The sequence below is a fragment of the Gorilla gorilla genome, chromosome 5 (genome assembly GCF_029281585.2).
Source record: "Gorilla gorilla gorilla isolate KB3781 chromosome 5, NHGRI_mGorGor1-v2.1_pri, whole genome shotgun sequence".
Lineage (NCBI taxonomy): Eukaryota > Metazoa > Chordata > Mammalia > Primates > Hominidae > Gorilla > Gorilla gorilla.
The window spans coordinates 56,604,789-56,624,046 of NC_073229.2; the positions used below are offsets into that span (position 1 = coordinate 56,604,789).

At 37.1% G+C, this 19,258-nt stretch overlaps 1 protein-coding gene across 2 annotated transcripts in view; it reads left to right on the plus strand.

Moving 5' to 3' along the window:
- Positions 1 to 19,258, plus strand: part of DNAH8 (dynein axonemal heavy chain 8) — a 394,484-nt gene that overhangs the window by 191,558 nt on the left and 183,668 nt on the right. For both annotated transcript variants that reach the window (XM_063707575.1, XM_019030248.4), the window contains exons 29-35: positions 302 to 537; positions 2,305 to 2,409; positions 6,424 to 6,537; positions 8,692 to 8,754; positions 12,078 to 12,178; positions 16,525 to 16,662; positions 16,820 to 17,060. In XM_063707575.1, the coding sequence (XP_063563645.1) occupies positions 302 to 537; positions 2,305 to 2,409; positions 6,424 to 6,537; positions 8,692 to 8,754; positions 12,078 to 12,178; positions 16,525 to 16,662; positions 16,820 to 17,060 (998 nt within the window). The remainder of the gene's footprint in view (positions 1 to 301; positions 538 to 2,304; positions 2,410 to 6,423; positions 6,538 to 8,691; positions 8,755 to 12,077; positions 12,179 to 16,524; positions 16,663 to 16,819; positions 17,061 to 19,258) is intronic.

Here is a 19,258-nt window from a genome sequence, read left to right on the forward strand (position 1 = left end):
TCAGAAGAAGTGCAAGGGTCACACAGAACAGTGATAGAACTAATTTCAAAAATGCTCCCCCATGGGCTGTGGTGTCGAACTCATGCGCATCTCCACGGGCATACATGCTCTGTGGGGACAGGAATTAAGTCTTCAAAATCTAGTAACCTTATAGCATATGTAATTCATACTAACCACATTTCAAGTGTTCAAAAGCCACATGTGGTTAGTGACTACTGAATTGGACAAAGCAATTATAGATGCCCTTATAGTTTCAGAATGCCAGTTATATTCTAATTTAATTTCTTCTTGTCTTCATCAGAGCCAATGAAACTGGCCTTATCCATCGAGGCCAAGGCATGGAAGATGTTACTCTGTCGATATCTGAATGAAGAATACAAAAAGAAAATGTCAGACATGATAGCATTTATTAATGAATACTTAAAAAAGTTATCTAGACCTATTCGTGATTTAGATGATGTCAGATTTGCAATGGAAGCCTTGTCTTGCATACGTGATAATGAAATTCAAATGGACATGACTTTGGGACCAATTGAAGTAAGAAATGGTTGCATTTTTTTTCTTGGAATGCTTTTTTGTTTTTTAAAGAAATAGAGACACACTAAGAAAGTGATTCTTTAACATACTCATCTATTATGTAGCACAGTCTGCCTGTTTCTCGTCTCTGATGTTGATGTCTTTGGGAGAATTTTGGCAATTATCAACAGTGAACAGTATACAAAAGACACTGTTGTAATACAAAGGAATATTAATATATTAATAATGCTATAGTGGGATAGGTAGTGTTTGTTTTTTGATACTGGCACCAACATTTTGTGGAAAGAAATAATTGTCCCTTGTCATGTCAATCCCAACATGTTAGGCAAGTTCTCCCAATATCTTTGGCTTGCCTTAGAAACCAATTATAGGTCTCACTCATGACTGGTGGTGTACCACAGGCAGTATGGCAGAAACAGTTCCCTCAGGCTCCATAGTAAACTGTTGGAACTTACATCAATGAAAGATGTTTTTAGGAAACAGTATGAGTTTCCTATTGCTGCTATAACAAATCACCACCAACTTAATGGCTTAAAACAACACAGATTGTTTATTTTACAGTTCTAGACATCAGAAGTCCAAAAATGGATCTAATGGGGCTAACATCAAGATGTCAGCAGGGCCATGTTGCTCCTGGAGGCTCTAGGGGAGAATCCATTCCCTCCTTTTTCCAGCTTCTAGGGGCTGCCCCCGTGCCTTGGCTCATGGTTCCCTTCTAGTGATGCCATCACTTCTACCCCCATTTCTGTCATTGTGTCTTCTCTCACACCTACTTTCCTGCCACACTCTTTCTCTTATGTGGACTTTTGTGATTTCATTGGGCCCACCTGTTAATCCAGGGTAATCTCCCCATAGCAAGCTCCTTAGCATAATCATATCTGCAAAGTCCCTTTTACCATATAAGGTAATATGTTCACAGACTTTGGGGATCAGGACTTGGATAGCCTTGGTGAGTTTGTCTATTACTAATATTTAGAATGTTTTAGGACTAATATTATTTAGAATTTCTGATACATGGTGATAAAAATCAGGCTTTTGATTCTTTTTATTATTGTTTTGTTGTCTATAAACAACGCACTGCCTCATTGCCTACAATATCTGGGGACTTGACACCACTACTGCCTCTTTATGGTACCCAATATTTATGACTGTTTTATGCTTTCTTGAACCCATTGAGAGTTTATACTCTTTGGTAGCTAATGAACTTTTTACTTTTACTGCTTTAAAAAAATCTTGGTATTTGGGGATTTTGGATGCTGACCAGCCAGACTTCAAGATATAATAAATTATTATATCAAATTTTCCCTGACTGCAGAAGCTTAATTCTTTACCATACTTTTTTTTTTTTTTTTTGGTGAAGACAATTACTGGTCATCCCTTGGACCCTGGATCATTCAAGTTTCTTTTCTTTGGAGTATCTCCCACATCATTTCATTCTGTTCCTTGTATAGTCAACCCCTGTTTTAATACGGTCTGTATCTTATGTGGTGTTGACATAGGGTCAAGGAGGAAAAAGAGAGACATATACATCTCCATCAGAATCACCTAGGTGCTTATTAAATGCAGATTTCAGAGCCTGTGATCCAGAGTTAGTATCTGGTAGTCAGAATCTAAAGGTGCTTTTCATACACTTTTAATTTTGGAAACCACTTTTCTAGAACATGCTTTCTTCTTCTAAGACATAGGAATGTGTTTCTAGAAGGCGTCTAAATCATTTGGCAATGGCTTTCCCTTGTGATATTTCTAAACTCCACCTTCATCCTGCAGGAAGCCTATGCTATTTTAAACAGATTTGAAGTTGAAGTAACCAAAGAAGAATCAGAAGCAGTTGATACCTTAAGATATTCTTTCAACAAATTGCAGAGCAAAGCTGTAAGTATGAATTTAACTACATTAATTTTTCTTAAGTCACTATCTCCAGAAAAAAAAGGTATTTTATACCTTTTTAAAGCTTAACATACAGTCATGTGCCACGTAACAATGTTTCAGTCAACAACAGACTGCATATACAACGGTGATCTTATAAGATTATAATACCGTATTTTTACTGATCCTTTTCTATATTTAGATACACAAATGCTTACCATTGTCTAGAATTGCCTTCAGCATTCAGTATAGTAACATGCTGTAGAGGTTTGTAGCCTAGCAGCAATAGGCCATACCATATAGCCTAGGTGTGCCGTAGGCTATCCCTCTAGGTTTGTGTAAGTACACTCAATGATGTTCACATGACAAAATCACCTAATGACACATTTCTCAGCCTATTACCATCATCAAGCAATGTGAGACTGTGAATTATTTTAATGGCTTTATTGAGATAGAATACACATACCATAAAGTTTACCATTTTAAAGCATACAATTCAGTGTTTTTTAGTATATTCACATCATTGCTTAACCACTATCATTGTCTAATTTTAAAACATTATCACCCCCCAAAGGAAACCCCATGCCCATTAGCAATCACTCCTGATTCTCTCTCTTGCCCCAGCCCTGGCAACCACTAATCTACTTTCTGTTTCTGTGGATTTTCCTTTTCTGGACATTTAATGTAGACTAAATCATACAATATATGGTCTTTCGTAACTTGATTCTTTCACTTAACATAATTTTTCAAAGTTCATCTATATTGTCCATGTGCGAGGACTTCATTTTCCTAATGCCTGATGAGATAGAGCATGTTTTCATGTGGCCATTTTACTGGTCATTTGTGTATCTTATTTGGAGAAATGTGAATTTAAATCCTTTGCTTGATTTTTAAAAATTTTGTCTTTTTACTTCTGAGTTGTAAGAATTCTTTATATATTATGGATACAAGTTTCTTATCAGATATGTGATTTGCAAATGTTTTCTCTTCTGTGGGTTATTTTTTCGCTTTATTGATGGTGTCTTTTGATGCACAAAGTTTTTTACTTTGATGAAGTCTAGTTCATCTTTTTATTGTTGTTGTTGTTGGTGTTTTTGGTATGTTATCTGGGAAACCATTGCCCAATCTAGAGTTACAAAGATTTACTGCCATGTTTTCTTATGAGAGTTTTATAACTTTAGCACTTAAATTTTGATTTCTGATACATTTTGAGTTAATTTGTGCATATGGTATAAGTTAGGGATTCGACTTCATATAAAAGCATGTAGATAATCCAGTTGCATTGACATTGTTTACTGAAAAAACTATCCTTTCACCAACAAATTGACTTGGTAGCCTTGCTGAAAACCAATTGATCATAGATGTAAGGGTTTATTTCAGACTCTCAATTTCTATTCTTTTTATCTATATGCCTATCCTTATGCCAGCACCACACTGTCTTCATTATAGTAGCTTTGTGCTAAGCTTTAAAAAGAAAATAGTGGCAAAATGCAAGTAACATAAAATTTACCTTCTTAACCATTTTAGTAGTGTTAAGTATATTCACGTTGTTGTGCAGCCAATCTCCAGAACTTGCAAAAAATCTTGCAAAACTGATACTCTATTTAAACAACAACTCTCCATTTTCCCCTACCATTTCTAGGTTGCCCGTTACTCTGCTGATTGTGTCTTTATAGTCCTTTCTATTTCTGTTAGGCTGGTAGTGATGTCCCCTTTTTCATTCCTAATTTTAGTAATTTGCATCTTCTCTCCTTTATTCTTACTTAGTTTAGGTAAAGGTAGTCAATTTTGTCAGTCTTTTCAAATAAAAAACTTTGGTTTGTTGATTTTCTCTATTGTTTTTCTATTCTCTCTACCATTTATTTGTGCTCTAGTTTTTATCATTTCTTCTTGCTCTGGGTTTAATTTATTCTTCTTTGTTTAATTTGCAAAGTTGAGGTTACTGATTTAAGATTTTTTTTTCTTTTAATGTAGAACTTGATAGCTACAAATTTCTCTAAGCATTTTTGAAGTTAATAAACATTTATACACCAAAATTAGACATTAAAAATGAACTCCAAGGGGCCAGGAATGGTGGCTCACGCCTGTAATCCCAGCACTTTGGGAGGCTGAGGTGGGCGAATCACAAGTTCAGGAGGTCGAGACCATCCTGGCTAACACAGTGAAACCCTGCCTCTACTAAAAATACAAAAAAATCAGCCAGGCGTGGTGGCAGGCACCTGTAGTCCCAGCTACTCGGGAGGCTGAGGCAGGAGAAAGACGTGAACCCGGGAGGCGGAGCTTCCAGTGAGCCGAGATCGCGCCACTGCACTCCAGCCTGGGCAACAGAGCGAGACTCTGTCTCAAAAAAAAAAAAAAAAAAAAAAAAAAAGAACTCCAAGGGATGACCTACATTCTTTAATTATACTGAATTTTATAGAATATTAATTAAATTGGACATTGGCTTTAACATTTCTTATTTATGGAAATATTTATCACTTATACTGAAGCAAGACACAACAGCAAGGAGACACAAAACTGAAGCTGAGGTCACGGCTTGTGACTATAGCTCTACTACCAGTCAATTGGATGATTTTATGCAAGTTAATAACATTTGTTTCTCAACCTCTTCTTGGGGTCATTTAGGAAGGATAATTTTTTTATGTGTCTATGAGGCTTACTTGAGGTAATGTATATAAAATACTTTTTTGAAAGAAATAAACTCATGTTTATTTAAATTCATATCCAATATTAACTAATAGCTTGCTCCTCTTGCTGGTTAGTCAGAGGAGCGAGTCTTAGAAAAGAAATAGGAAATCTCTGTTGAGGTTTAGTGAAACCCAATTTTCTGCTATTATTTCAATGGAAAAGATTCATGGCTGAGCATGGTGGCTCACACCTGTAATCCCAGCACTTTGGGAGGCTGAGATGGGTGGATCACTTGAGCCCAGGAGTTCCAGACCAGCCTGGGCAACATGTCAAAATCTTGTCTCTACAAAAAATACAAAAATTAGCTGGACATGGCAGCACACACCTGTAGTTCTGGCTATTTGGGAGGCTGAGGTGGGAGGATCACTTGAGCCCCAGAGGTTGAGACTGCAGTGAACTGAGATTGTGCCACTGCACTCCAGTCTCCACCCTGGTGACAGAGTGAGACACCATCTCAAAAAAAAAAAAAAAGACTCACTTAGGTTGTTCCTCTATCTCTTTAATGGTTAGTGTTAAACCCACTAACCCATCCTTTAGCAGAGATAGATTGTTCTATACTACAGTCACCATTGAACTTGAGGTAATGTATGTTCCAATCTAAAGATAGCTGCTATTGTTGACAGCAGTTAAGAGCAGGGGCCCTGGAACTACACAGCCAGGTTTTGAATCTTGACTTTGCCTGATACTGGCGCTGGGACTTTGGAGAAGTTACTTAGCCTCTCTGTACCTCAGTTTTCTCAACTGTAAAATGGTAATCATATTAGCATAGTACAATTTTCTTCATAGGGTTGTTACAAAGATTAAAAGAGTTAACATATATAAAGAGCATGGCAGATAGCAAGCATTATTTAAGTGCTGGCAATTATTATTGAAGGTTTAAGCAGAGTATTTCAGGACCATTGTGTAGGGTATTTGCTATTTTTTTTAATACCTAGTGTAATATCACTTTCTTTTAGGAATTTGCTCCAGTGACTGCAGGCATGTGAACTTATTAGAGATTGCTAATCCCAAGTCTTGGCCTAGCCCCACAGACAACATGTGACCCGGACCATGCCAATAATAGTATCTGTCTCCCATGTCACAGTGATGGCCTGAACTGGATCAACCAGAAACAGTTACAGAGAAATTGGCTTTGCCTCTTGAGTCACGGGCTAGAATGATTTGAGTCTCCTGTAGGTTCATTTGGGTTGTTAATATATTTTATTACAAGCAAACAGAGACTTCCTTGTTCATATAGGATATCTGTGAGATAAACTTGTTGGAATAGAATTGTAATTTTTGTTTTTAATATGTTACTTTCACTCTCAGGTTGAATATTCTTTTTTATTGTAGGTTTCGGTACAAGAGGACCTAGTTCAAGTGCAGCCAAAGTTTAAAAGCAATCTACTTGAGTCTGTGGAAGTTTTTTGTGAGGACGTGATAAACTTTGCAGAAGCATATGAGTTGGTAATTTAAGTATTTTCTTGCTGTATGTTGAAATGTTCTGTGATGTGTTTATATGAAATGAAAGTGATGAACCCTGAGGAATAGGTACGTTGCATGTAAGTGGCTATATTTGCATATTTGCAGCTATCAGAAAAAGGGGACAGCTAATCCTTTAAACCAGGGATGTCCAATCTTTTGGCTTCCTTGGCCATATTGGAAGAAGAAGAATTTTTCTGGGCCACACTTAAAATACGCTAACGCTAACGATAGCTGATTAGCTTTCAAAAATTGCAGAAAAATCTCATACTGTTTTAAGAAAGTTTATGAATTTGTGTTGGGCTGCATTCAAAGCTGTCCTGGGCTTCATGTGGCCTGTGGGCTATGGGTTGGGCAAGCTTGCTTTAAGCAAATTTTATAGAGAAAGAAAACAGATTTTACTGTTAAAAGGAGCAACAATTTTGGAGATTGTGGAAGGAACAAAGGGTCTGGTTTTGTCCTTTCTCGGGGGCTGACTTCTCATGGTAGAAAATGTAATATAGTTGTTGGAAGGCCGTGAGAAACTATAAACGTCTAATACCAGGATATTATGCCATTGATTTTGTATTCTCACTAACTCTTAGAGAACCAAAAAGGTCCCTGAGAATAAATAATAGATGTCATACTGGGTCAGTCCCGTACTGACCCAGTATGAGAGAATACTCAAACTGGTATTCTGACTGATAATGTTGACCTTGAAGTTAAACTCAAGACTGAATATGTTCCCCTGAAATATTCTTTCTTTTAGTGGTCACAGTGGATCTGTATTCATAAGATGATTTAAGCCCTTGGTGCTACTTATATAATGCTTTTTTTTTTTTAACATGTGCTAAACATATCTGTTGATTTGCTGCCTCATTCTATTGTTAAAGTAAATCTAAAATGGAGACCAGGTCTGAAGAGTCCCTGAACAGACACAGCCAGTCACTTATATAATGCTTTTTTTTTAACATGTACTAAACATATCTGTTGATTTGCTGCCTCATTCTATTGTTAAAGTAAATTTAAAATGGAGACCAGGTCTGAAGAATCCCTGAACAGACACAGCCAGTCAGACTTCTTAAGTTACCTTGCCCTTGCACAATTTGCAGACATAAGCAAATCTGAACACACTATTTCTTATAAATGCCTATATTAGAAACAGCTTAACTAATCAGAAGCCGCAAACAAGCCCGTAATTATATAACTGGGGACTTTCCAGCAGGATAGACCAAAGAAGACAACTTTATAAATGAAACCAATAAAATGTTTTCTTTGCATTACTTTTGTGCTCACTCTGTAAAAGCCTTCTGCAGTGGAGACCCTGAACCAAGTCTAGTTGGGAGTTTCCCAATTTATGAATTACTGTGTGCTCAGATAAACTTAAAAAAAAATTATTGGGCCTCAGTTTACTTTTTAAACACTATTATGTTGGGAATCTAGTCTATTATTTAGTATATCTATCATATCATGATTGACCATGTTAATATACTTAATAGCCTTCATTTTTCCATTGGGAGTAGCCCCTGTTATTTTAATTTGTTGCTATAAATTCATTTATTCCTTTACTTATTTTGGGGACTGTTTTTGAGGATTATTTTGCAACTGTGTTCTGGTTCATAGCCACCAGACACTGCTTCTTCCAAATATTCAACTTATGTGTGTCCCTATTTCCATATTGGGCTGAACAATTATTAAAAAGAGGATGTTCTCAGAACTCTGTATCAGTTATTCTAATGCACAAACACAGCATCACCATTTGTAATCATAAATGAAATTTGGCAGAGCCCTTGGGGTACACACTCCATACAGAATGTAATTTTGTCACATTTTTTATTAGCTCTGTCAAGGACCTTTAAAAATGAATGGAAGATAGAGTGATGAAGATGTTCTAAGTGATTGTGGTCATGGTTGCACAACCCTGTGAATGTACTAAAAACCATTGACTTGTACACTTTAAATGAATGAATTGTATAGTATGTGAATTCCATCTCAATAAAGCTGTTAGAAATAAATAAAAGCTTCAAGTACAGGACACAATTAAATAATTTAAATTAAAAATAATGCTTGTTTACTTAAATGGAAATAATAGATAAACCCAATAAACTGACAAATACATATGATTAAGAATGAAAATGGAGATTATATTCTTCCTTACAGGAAGGACCTATGGTTCCAAATATACCACCCCAAGAAGCTAGCAACAGGCTGCAGATATTTCAGGTGAAACCACATTTTTTTTGTTACATCGACAATGTGTAATTTAAAAGAATGATTTTGGGGAAAGATGGAGGTTTTACTTTATAATAGAAAAGTTTGTGTTTCAAGTACATCAGTCCTTAATTGTATTCTAATCTGCTAAATGATGCAATTGACTCCTCTGTCTCCCTCCATGCTCCTCTCCACAGAATAGCTCTCTGTATTTTTAGAGAATAAGACTGATTCTCAACTTAAGAATATAACTTATTTTAGTTCTAAGCATTTCATTTGATATGTAAAGTAATAAGAAATCATAGTATAGTAAAATTTATCAAAATAATATTTTAAATATTGGCAAATGTTTTCCCTCTGTATTCATTATTTTGTCTTCCTTTTGCATCCATTTCTTTAAGTTTCCCTACTTCTTTGTCCTATCTCCTCTGCCTGTACAATACTCATTGGATCAGGCCAACCATTCACCATCTTTTTCTACACTCAGATTGCTGAGCGCGTCTAGAGAAAGTTCACACATCCACATGGATTAATACTTTGCAAATTCATGGATTTCTATGTGAACTTTCTCCTCAGGAGCATCAAGCAATTCTCTTCTTTGCTCCTGCTCTTTTTCCTGTTTCCCACAGTGAATAGTGTGATTATGTTCTTTTCATGTCCCCTTTTCCACCTGCATTCTTAGTAATCAAAAAAAAACAAACAAACAAACAAAAAAAAGATCAGATGCCTACTGTGTGGCTTGCTCAGGAGAAATTTGATTAAGAAGTGGTTCTTACCTCTAAGCTGCTAAAATCTGATAGAGAGATAGCAAGCTAGAGAGAAAACTGCAAGTGCGATGAGAGCTGTGACCTAGGTATGTGAAATTGTGTAATGGAAACTGGTGTAATGGAAACAGATGGGCTGTTAGAGCAGATGGAGAAGGCTTCCTGAAAGAGGAAGAATCTAAGCTGCATCTTGAAGGACTAATTAGAGTTAGCCAGGGGAAGAAGGAGGGGAAAAAGAAAGTTAGGCAGAATTTGCAGCTCATACAAAGGCCCGGCAGAGAGGAAACTAGTAGGGCAATATGGGGAGATGTAAGGAGTGTAGGGTGGCGTGTACCTTTGGGATGCAGTACTAAAGAGGATAATGGTGAGGAACGAGGTGACAGAGCGGGCAGCGAACACCAGTGGAGGGCCCGGTAGGCAATAATGAGGAGTCTGAATTCTATCTTGAGGGTTGGAGGGTTCTAAGCAGGTAGTGATATGATCATACTTGAATTTTTAAAATAGTTGGTTTTTAAAAGATTTTTAGTGGTACTAATGTGGAGACTGGTTTGGAGAGAGGAAGATCAAACTGAGGGCAGTTTTGGTAGTAAAAGCAAGAAATTGTAAAGAGGGAGACCAAGCAAGTGACACCTGTATAATGAAGAAAATTGGATGGATTGTGAATTTATTAACAAAGCAGAATTGACGGGCCTGAAACCTGGTTTGAGGGAAAAAGTTAAAGGTTTCCAACTTGGGCATATTGACAAAGGTAGAACTACCTATCGAAGGAGGGCATGTAGTAGGAGGAGTAGCTTTGGGGCTTGTTTGAGCGGATGACCTTGTTTTCAAGTTTGCAGAGAAAATTTAGGGCATGTGATGTAAACCAACTGATTAGTCAGCAACTGGGACATTATGTGCCAAGATTTTACCCAGGGGTGTGGTTGCTAATGTAGCCAGGTATTGTGGCATGTGCCTGTAATCCCAGCTACTCAGGAGGCTGAGGCAGGAGAATTTTGCTTGAACCTGGGAGGCGAAGGTTGCAGTGAGCCAAGATCGCACCACTGCACTCCAGCCTGGGCAACAGAGCAAGACTCCATCTCAAAAAAAAACAAAACAACAACAACAACAACAACAACAAAACCCAACAAAACAACAACAAAAAAACCATCTCAAAAAAAAAACAAAGGCAATGTAGGGCGCACATCTTTTGCCTTTCTGTACCTTCTGTTCTGCCTGTCTCTCGAGGTGTGAGCCAAACAGGCTGTTTGGCATGCACTTCACTGGGATATGTGACTTGAGGTCAGATTTGTAGACACAACCCTTTTCAAAATGAGATGTACTCCAACCCCCTAAAAAAAACAGGTGCCAAAGGCTGGATGTGTGAAGGTAGAGGTGCCTTATATTGGGCCTTGGGTCCTGATGGTGCTCTCTCATGCAAATTTATTTTGGGGAGTTCTTGGGCACCCTGCTGGCCTGTTGACAAAGCTGATACTTTATTCCTGTTCAGCTGATGCTGTGGGTGTTTTTATGTTACTTGCAACCTGAAGGGAAAAAAAGGTGAGTGGTTAGCATCCATCAATAGTCTTTACACATTGATAAGTTTTTAAACACCATTATTTTAATGTATTCTAACTTTAGTGTTATTGTTAATCCTTCCTTAGTGTTCACATAGTCCCACTCTTCATAGTGAAGAGTCCTGTGGACTCTTCATTCAGTACATTTATTGAATAACCACCATGCCAACCACCAAGGAATACACAAAGTACAAAATATGGCACTTGCCCTCTAGGAACTAAGAGTTCATTCGAGTTCACCTGGTATCTTCGTGCCTTCCTGATCTGGGTCCTGTAAAATATACTAACGTATCTGTCAGATCTGTATTTTTGTCTAAGCCTTGTGAGGTCTGATGCTGGATATTCTCCAGGGCTGGGAATTTAGGGTTCTTGGGAATATGCTGTACCACTTACACAGAGTGCTCATATGTCCTCACAGATGGGTTACTTCTGTTGGCATTTGTGCTTTGAACATTGCTAATATTTAGCATCCCAAATATAGGATATTCAAATCCCAATTCAAAAGGAAAAATTAAAAGACATGTGCATTAACTTTGCTGATTTAAGTTGTTAGAATTATTTCAAATGGTGTTAAAATTGGATCTTCTTTTTTATAGACTCTTCACTGCATGTAGAGAAAACAGGACTGAATGGATTAGACTAACACTTTGCTCATTTGAGCCCTGTGGGATAGAGATGGCCAGTCTACTGAAAAATCCTGAATTGTAGAATTTTAAAAATGCAGCTTTATTACTTTTAGATGTACTTATGGGAACTCGAAATATAGGCCTTCTGGAGAAGAAGAAGAAATAATTTTATATAAAATGAATGCTTTTAGAATGCTTGAAAGCGAACTTTCCTAAGTGTTTAACTTTTTCTCTGATAGCTTGGTATCAGTATAAATTTGCTTCACAAATCCTTATTTTATAGATATTACTTAATAAACCTCAACCTAGCTTTTATCCCAATGAAAATAAATTCCACTTTAATTCTACTGAATTAATTATATTTTAGTACAATTTAAAAACCTTTGTTACAGGCCAATTTCGATGATCTGTGGAGGAAATTTGTTACATATTCATCTGGTGAACAACTTTTTGGATTGCCTGTGACTGATTATGAGGTTTTACACAAAACCAGGTAAGTTTAGAAAATAAGCAAGTATTACATGCAAATAATTAAATACTATCTATTAGAAGAATCATGTCACCATTAAATCCTTTATCATGCAGAGGACACTACAGCTTGGAGCACAAATGAATATTCTCCTTATTCCAGCTATTCTTTACAAATTGGACACACAGTCTCCTATACAAAAGAAACGTTCTAGGGGAGTAAAAAATATGTTGCTAAAATTTTGAGCATGCATGGTCTGTATTTAGCCTATGCTTTACTTTTTCTTTTGACTGTTTTTGCATAGTGTCAGTGATTATGCAGAAGCACAGCAATTTTGAGTAACTTTTGTTTATTTAGAGGAATAACCTTCCTGGCTTCCCTTGCCTTCTTTTTTTTTTGAGACAGAGTCTCGCTCTGTTGCCCAGGCTGGAGTGCAGTGGCGCAATCTCGGCTCACTGCAAGCTCTGCCTCCCGGATTCATGCTATTCTCCTGCCTCAGCCTTCTGAATAGCTGGGACTACAGGCTCCCACCACCACGGCCGGCTAATTTTTTTGTGTTTTCAGTAGAGACGGGGTTTCACCATCTTAGCCAGGATGGTCTCGATCTCCTGACCTCGTGATCCGCCCACCTCGGCCTCCCGAAGTGCTGGGATTACAGGCGTGAGCCACCACACCTGGCTCCCCTTGCCTTCTTACTCCATTTGTGGTAAAATGCTCTTCCCCATTGGGTAGACATAGAATTTATTGAGGTTGACGTCCAAATAAGCTAATTGATTATAAACCACACATATAAACAAGTGTATTTCAATCAAATTTTAGAATATTCTTAAAGAATTTGAAATCTAACTTTCCTTAAAAGCAACATTAATACAGTGATAGTATTAGCTCATTGGAGTCTTGGCTTTAGAAAATAAGTTTATGTTGACTTCCTTCAAAGCCACAACATGAAAATTTCATGAAAATAGACATGAAATTTTCTGAAGAGAAATGAATGCTTCAGCCATTTAGGGTACGTGGTTTGTATTCTCTTTCTAAAACAGTCATTCTCCAAACGTAATCCATTAGCCAATTGTGTTAGAATTGCGGATGTCTGGCCCTCATTTCTGATTTACTGAATCAGAACCTCTGGGATTGGGTCCCAGGAAATCTGCATTTTACACACTCTCCAGGTGACTGTGATGCACACTCAGCCTGAGATCCAATGCGTTCACCCTCAGGCTAGCAGGAGAAATCATCATCACCATTTACCATCTGGACCAACAGACCATTTTCATTTTGATATTTTAAATTTTATGAATAATTTTAGAGAATGGTGAGAATTAGAGAATGGTAAGAATGGTGAGAAGCTTTGAAGTTTTTTTTGTTTGTTTGTTTTGTTTTTTTTTTGAGACAGGATCTCACTCTGTTGCTAGTACTGGAGTGAGGTGGTGGAATCACTCGACTTCCATAGTTCAAGTGATCCTCCTGCCTCAGCCTCCCAGGTAGTGGGGATTATAGGTGCATACCACTGGGCCTAGGTAATTTTTAAAAAATTTTTTATACATACAGGAGTCTCCTTATGTTGCCCAGGCTGGTCTTGAACTTTGGGGCTCAAGTGATCCTCCCACCTCGGCCTCCCATTGTGTTGAGATTTCAGGTGTGAGCACCCGTACCTAACCGAGAAGCACTTTTTTTTTTTTTTTTGAGACGGAGTTTCACTCTTGTTGCCCAGGCTGGAGTGCAATGGCATGATCTCGGCTCACAGCAACCTCCACCTGCTGGGTTCAAGCGATTCACCTGCCTCGGCCTCCCGAGTAGCTGGGATTACAGGCATGTGCCACCATGCCCGGCTAATTTTATATTTTTAGTAGAGACGGGGTTTCATCATGTTGGTCAGGCTGGTCTCAAACTCCTGACCTCAGATGATCTGCCTGCCTTGGCCTCCCAAAGTGCTGGGATTACAGGCGTGGGCCACCATGTCCGGTGAAGAAGCACTTTTGTTAGAAGATTTAATAATAATTTAAGCAGAGTAAACTCAAACTTTTATTCTGTAATATCCTAGTTTGAAGATGTATATATACAAAATGGGGACCAGCACTGAATGAGACTAACTCCTCATCGGCTGTCATGTGTGAACCTGGAGCATATCCATGCTGTAAATATGGATTTCATATTTTAAATTATCTCCAATGGATCTGTGGCTTATCATTAATTCTGATTTTTCTTGCACTTGCATTGTCAAGACTCAAGACTGTTGAAAACTCGGACAGTCATCATTTTTTTAAGAGAAGACTGTCATCTGTTTTGCTTCATAAATATTGAAGACTTTACTTTTAGATTTGAATGATCAATTCCAAGAAATTTTAAATTTCTAAATCATCTATTTCCTTGAATACACATCTGACTTCAACATTTGTCCACTTATGAAATGTATCAAATACAACTTATGTGAATATAAATAATGAAGGAACACTGTCACTTATCTTTTTCACAAAATGGAATAGTTTAGGTTCTTGTTGCAAAATATTGCATGATAAGGCCCTTATTTCTCTTGAAGTCTACGGAAATATATTGTTTACTTATAAATTACTGGATTTTATAAAATTCACCTAGATTATGATCATCTGAAGACATAGTATGAGATTTCACATATTAATCAATTTCACCATCAAAAGGGAATGCTGCTTTCTCTTTCCTGTTTAATACTTGGGAAACACATTTCTTTGTCAATTTTCTTCTCTTTTCCCTTTTAGGTGGAAAATGAAAAATTCTGAATTCTTAACTGTATTAAATGAAAGCAACTGTATTAAACAAGCAAAAATCAAAAGACAACAAAAATGGTGTCTCTGGCATTCTTTTTAAATACTTTTTTGAAAGATTTTGCAGTACTTTATGTTATACAGTAAGAAGCCTGGAGGATGATGCAGTAGTCATTTTTTTTTCACTGTTGCATTACCCTTTAGGCAATGTCATCATTCTCTTTTCTTATTTTTTTTTTTAGTCATTTTTAGCATAGTTGAGAATAATAATAAGTAGTAATGAAATAATTCTAAGAATGATTAAAAATGAATCAAGAATTGGAAAAATAGGACAACTAAGATTGCAGAATGTGTCTTAGGTTTGTAAAATCTACTACGCCTACATGGTAATTACAAGATAGAATGGGCTGGGTGCCATAGCTCATGCCTGTAATCCCAGCACTTAGGGAGGCTGAGGCGGGCCGATCACCTGAGAACAGGAGTTCAAGACCAGCCTAGCTAACATGACGAGACCTCATCTCTACTAAAAATACAAAAATTAGCCGGGTGTGGTGGCATCTGCCTGTAATCTCTGCTACTCGGGAGGCTGAGGCAGGGGAATTGCTTGAACCCAGGAGGCAGAGGTTATGGTGAGCCGAGATCGTGCCACTGCACTCCAGCCTGGGCAACAGAGTGAGATTCTCTCTCAAAAATAAAATAAAATAAAAAGATAGAACGACTTTTACTTCATTACAAAATTTATTTTTGGTTTTTGAAGTATCTCTGATGAAGAATAAAAGTCGTGAATGTCAATCCTTATAAATAAACTTGAAAACTAAAACTGAATCCAGTAGAACCTTATGGCGTACTAAGGGCTGAGGAATTTCTGGGAGAATCCACAAATTCTGTTGAGTGGTCAATTTGGTGTTTTACACATTTAAGAATTTTCCTTTACTTGGACCTTTTATTCTTGTTTTAAACACAGTAACTTCATCTGGGCACATGTGGGATTTTTTTTTTTTTGGATAGGATCTTGTTCTGTTGCCCAGGCTGGAGTGCAGTGGTGCAATCATAGCTCACGGCAGCCTTGAACTCCTGGGCTCAAGCAGTCCTTTCACATCAGCCTCCCAAGTAGCTGGGACTACAGTCACATGCCACCACACCTGGCCACATGAGGGAAAACTTCTGGTAGGAATAGGGTGTTTAAGCTCAGTCTTAAAGGCAGATCAGGGCTTAGTCAAGGGAAATGTTGTCATAAAATCCAGCTTGTATTTGAAAGAAAAAAAAGTCAAATGAAACCTTAGCCGCAGCTATGACCTTATCATTAAGTTTTGGTCACATTGTTTGCAATGATTGGTATAGTAAGTTTCTCATTAAAAAGTAGCAAGATTTTTTTCTTTACAGAATAAACCATTTGCTAATGTCGAGTTATAGTCTGACTTGGAATATTTGGGAACAGTAAACTTGGCCTTAATGACAGATCTTTAACGAAGTCTTTGTATTGAAAATGGATATAGTTGAATGCATTTGGTATCCATAAGACATTGTACACGCAATGTATGAAATATTTGATTGGATGAACTCTGCCTTTCCAATAATGGACTTTATTAAATATTATACATGATGTGATAACTTAGTTACTTTGTTTCCCAGAAAAGAACTCAACTTGCTGCAGAAGCTGTATGGATTGTATGACACCGTAATGAGCAGTATTAGTGGTTATTATGAAATACTTTGGGGAGATGTAGATATTGAAAAAATTAATGCAGAACTGCTGGAATTTCAAAACAGGTGAGTTTCAATAGAATTTTTTATAATGCCTATCTTCTTAGGATCCTATAGGTATTTCAGAAGCTAATTTATTCCCTAATATAATGGTGTATATACATAAAACCTTCCTCAAATAAATGTGAAGGTGGCATATTTTTTTTCTCTTTCTTTCTGAAAGATGTCGTAAACTTCCAAAAGGACTTAAAGATTGGCAAGCTTTTTTGGATCTCAAAAAGAGAATTGATGATTTCAGTGAGTCATGTCCTCTACTGGAAATGATGACCAATAAGGCCATGAAACAGAGACACTGGGATAGAATCTCCGAGTTAACTGGAACCCCATTTGATGTGGAATCTGATTCTTTTTGCCTTAGAAATATCATGGAAGCACCACTCCTTAAACATAAGGATGATATTGAGGTACATAAGTGTATACGTTCTTATCAATGATCCATTAAAGAATGTCTGCTTTTTCTTTTCTGAGAGTTGTACAGATATTTTATGAGAGGTTGGACTAATTGCCCTCTATAATGCACCCTCAAAATTTGGAATGATCCTGAACATTCTTGACTTTTATGAAATAATCTTGTAACTCAATGAGATTATATGATTATTTGAAATACATTATTTGAAATACATTTGTTCTGGAACCCTTCAATACATCTTCCTTGTCCCCAGAATGCACTTCCACTTAAAAAAAATTTGTTTATTTATGTATTGTGTTCTTGGTGAATCCCTCTGAACTATTTTCCCAATTTCTAATTTTATGCTTTTTCCTGTTCAGTCTATTAAGTTTTTAGAATTTTCTATTATTACATTTTTCCTTTCCAAGATTTTTAATTGATTCTTTTTTGTGGCCAATCTTTTTTTTTCATTTTTTCATTAAAAATTTTCTGTCCCTTTTGTAGATTCTTAGATCTACAGTCTTAAATCTATATATATTCCCAGATCTGTAGGTTTCAAATCTATAGATTTATAGATGTCTTCGCTTATCTCTTTGAGCATTTTAAACGTAATTATTTAAACATTTTTCATTAGGGAAAATTTTAAACACATACAAAAGTAAAGATCTCCTTGCTCTAACATTTATCAACTCATGGCCAATATTATTTTATCTATACTATCTTCATCTATACTTCAACAACTCCAAATTAAACATAAAGATGTTTTCAGATTCTTCTTTAAGATTCACTTCACCTGGACTGAATTTTTGCTGTGATTGTTTTTTATGTTGGCTATCCTCTGAGCCTTAGATTTTTTTCATGGGTTTTGTAATTTTTAATGGGGTGGCTGGGAGGACTCATTTTGAATGGGCAAGATTTCAAAAATTCTGGCTTATATAATGTGTTAAAATTGTCTCTGTCCGTTTGTGTCTTCGTTTTCCTTGTCTAGTGGCTTTGTGGTTGCCTCCTACACTGTCCATGTCCCCTCAGCCCCAAGTTGAGAGCCAGGTGTTGTAATAGCGGTCTCCTTCCTCTACTGTGCTGTGGTGTGATGATCCAGGAACGTGCTGACCTATTTCAGGTCCTGGTTGTGGGGCTGGTTTTGTGTCACCCCATCCCCCAGGTCCACAGTTCCATTAAATCTAGTTGCCTAGATGGCAGCTGGAGGCAGTGTTTTCATCCTCCTTCCGTGAATGGAGGGCTTTAGACCCCAGCCCAGGTACTCCTTTTCCTATAGATCATTTTTACTCTTCTTCACCCCATGGGAACCAAAGGCCTGGCCCCAGTGTCCAGGCCTCAGGCCTGTGTTTCAGCTCCACCAACTGGTTTGCATAGCTTTTCCACTTTTGGTTCATGGATATGTTTATCTTTTTTTTAAGTCTGGCTCTGTTTGCTTTTTTACTTACTTTAAAGAAATTATTTTATCCATTATTCTATGTTTTTGGAGTTGAGAAAATGCACCATGTGACCAGAAATCTCCCAAATATATGGTTTGGGTTTTCTGCCTTCTCCTACCTCTTTTTAACAACATGTGTGCACAAAAAGCTTTTCTTTCAAAGCATTTTTGTCCTATTTGTAAATATCACTAAGAAACAAAGAGGTAGAAACACTTTGGTGACCATCTCCTTCTTATAAGTAGGTTTTTATACTTAATAATATAGCCATTCATAGGCTGTGCTTTATTATACAATTTCAAGTAATTCCAGGCTTGTGTTAATGACTCTTGGTACACAAAACAGAGTCTTGGTACTGTCTACCCCAGATACATCTAGTTGCTCAGCCACACATGCTCTACCATTAGCCAAATTAGATTCCTGCTGTTACTGGACTCACTGCCTCTAAAGGAAGGCTTCCCTTCAGTACAGAATTTCCTCTTCCTCCCAGAGAGCCTCTGCTGGAATCTCACCTCCTCCTCTACGAAGCTGTTCCTCCTCAGCACAGGCCTCCCTCCTCAGAAATCACCATGGTTCACATCATTCTTAGGACATTTATTACACAGTAATTTGTGTTAAGATCATTTGTGGAAACATCTCACACCTTTAAATTCTTTTTCATCTGTGTGATTCTAACTATGAACACACATTGAGGCATTGTGGGGAAAATATGTTACTTTTATTTTCTTTCGTGAGTCTTTCTTATTAAGTATTCTCAAAAAAAAATATAGAAAAACCCATA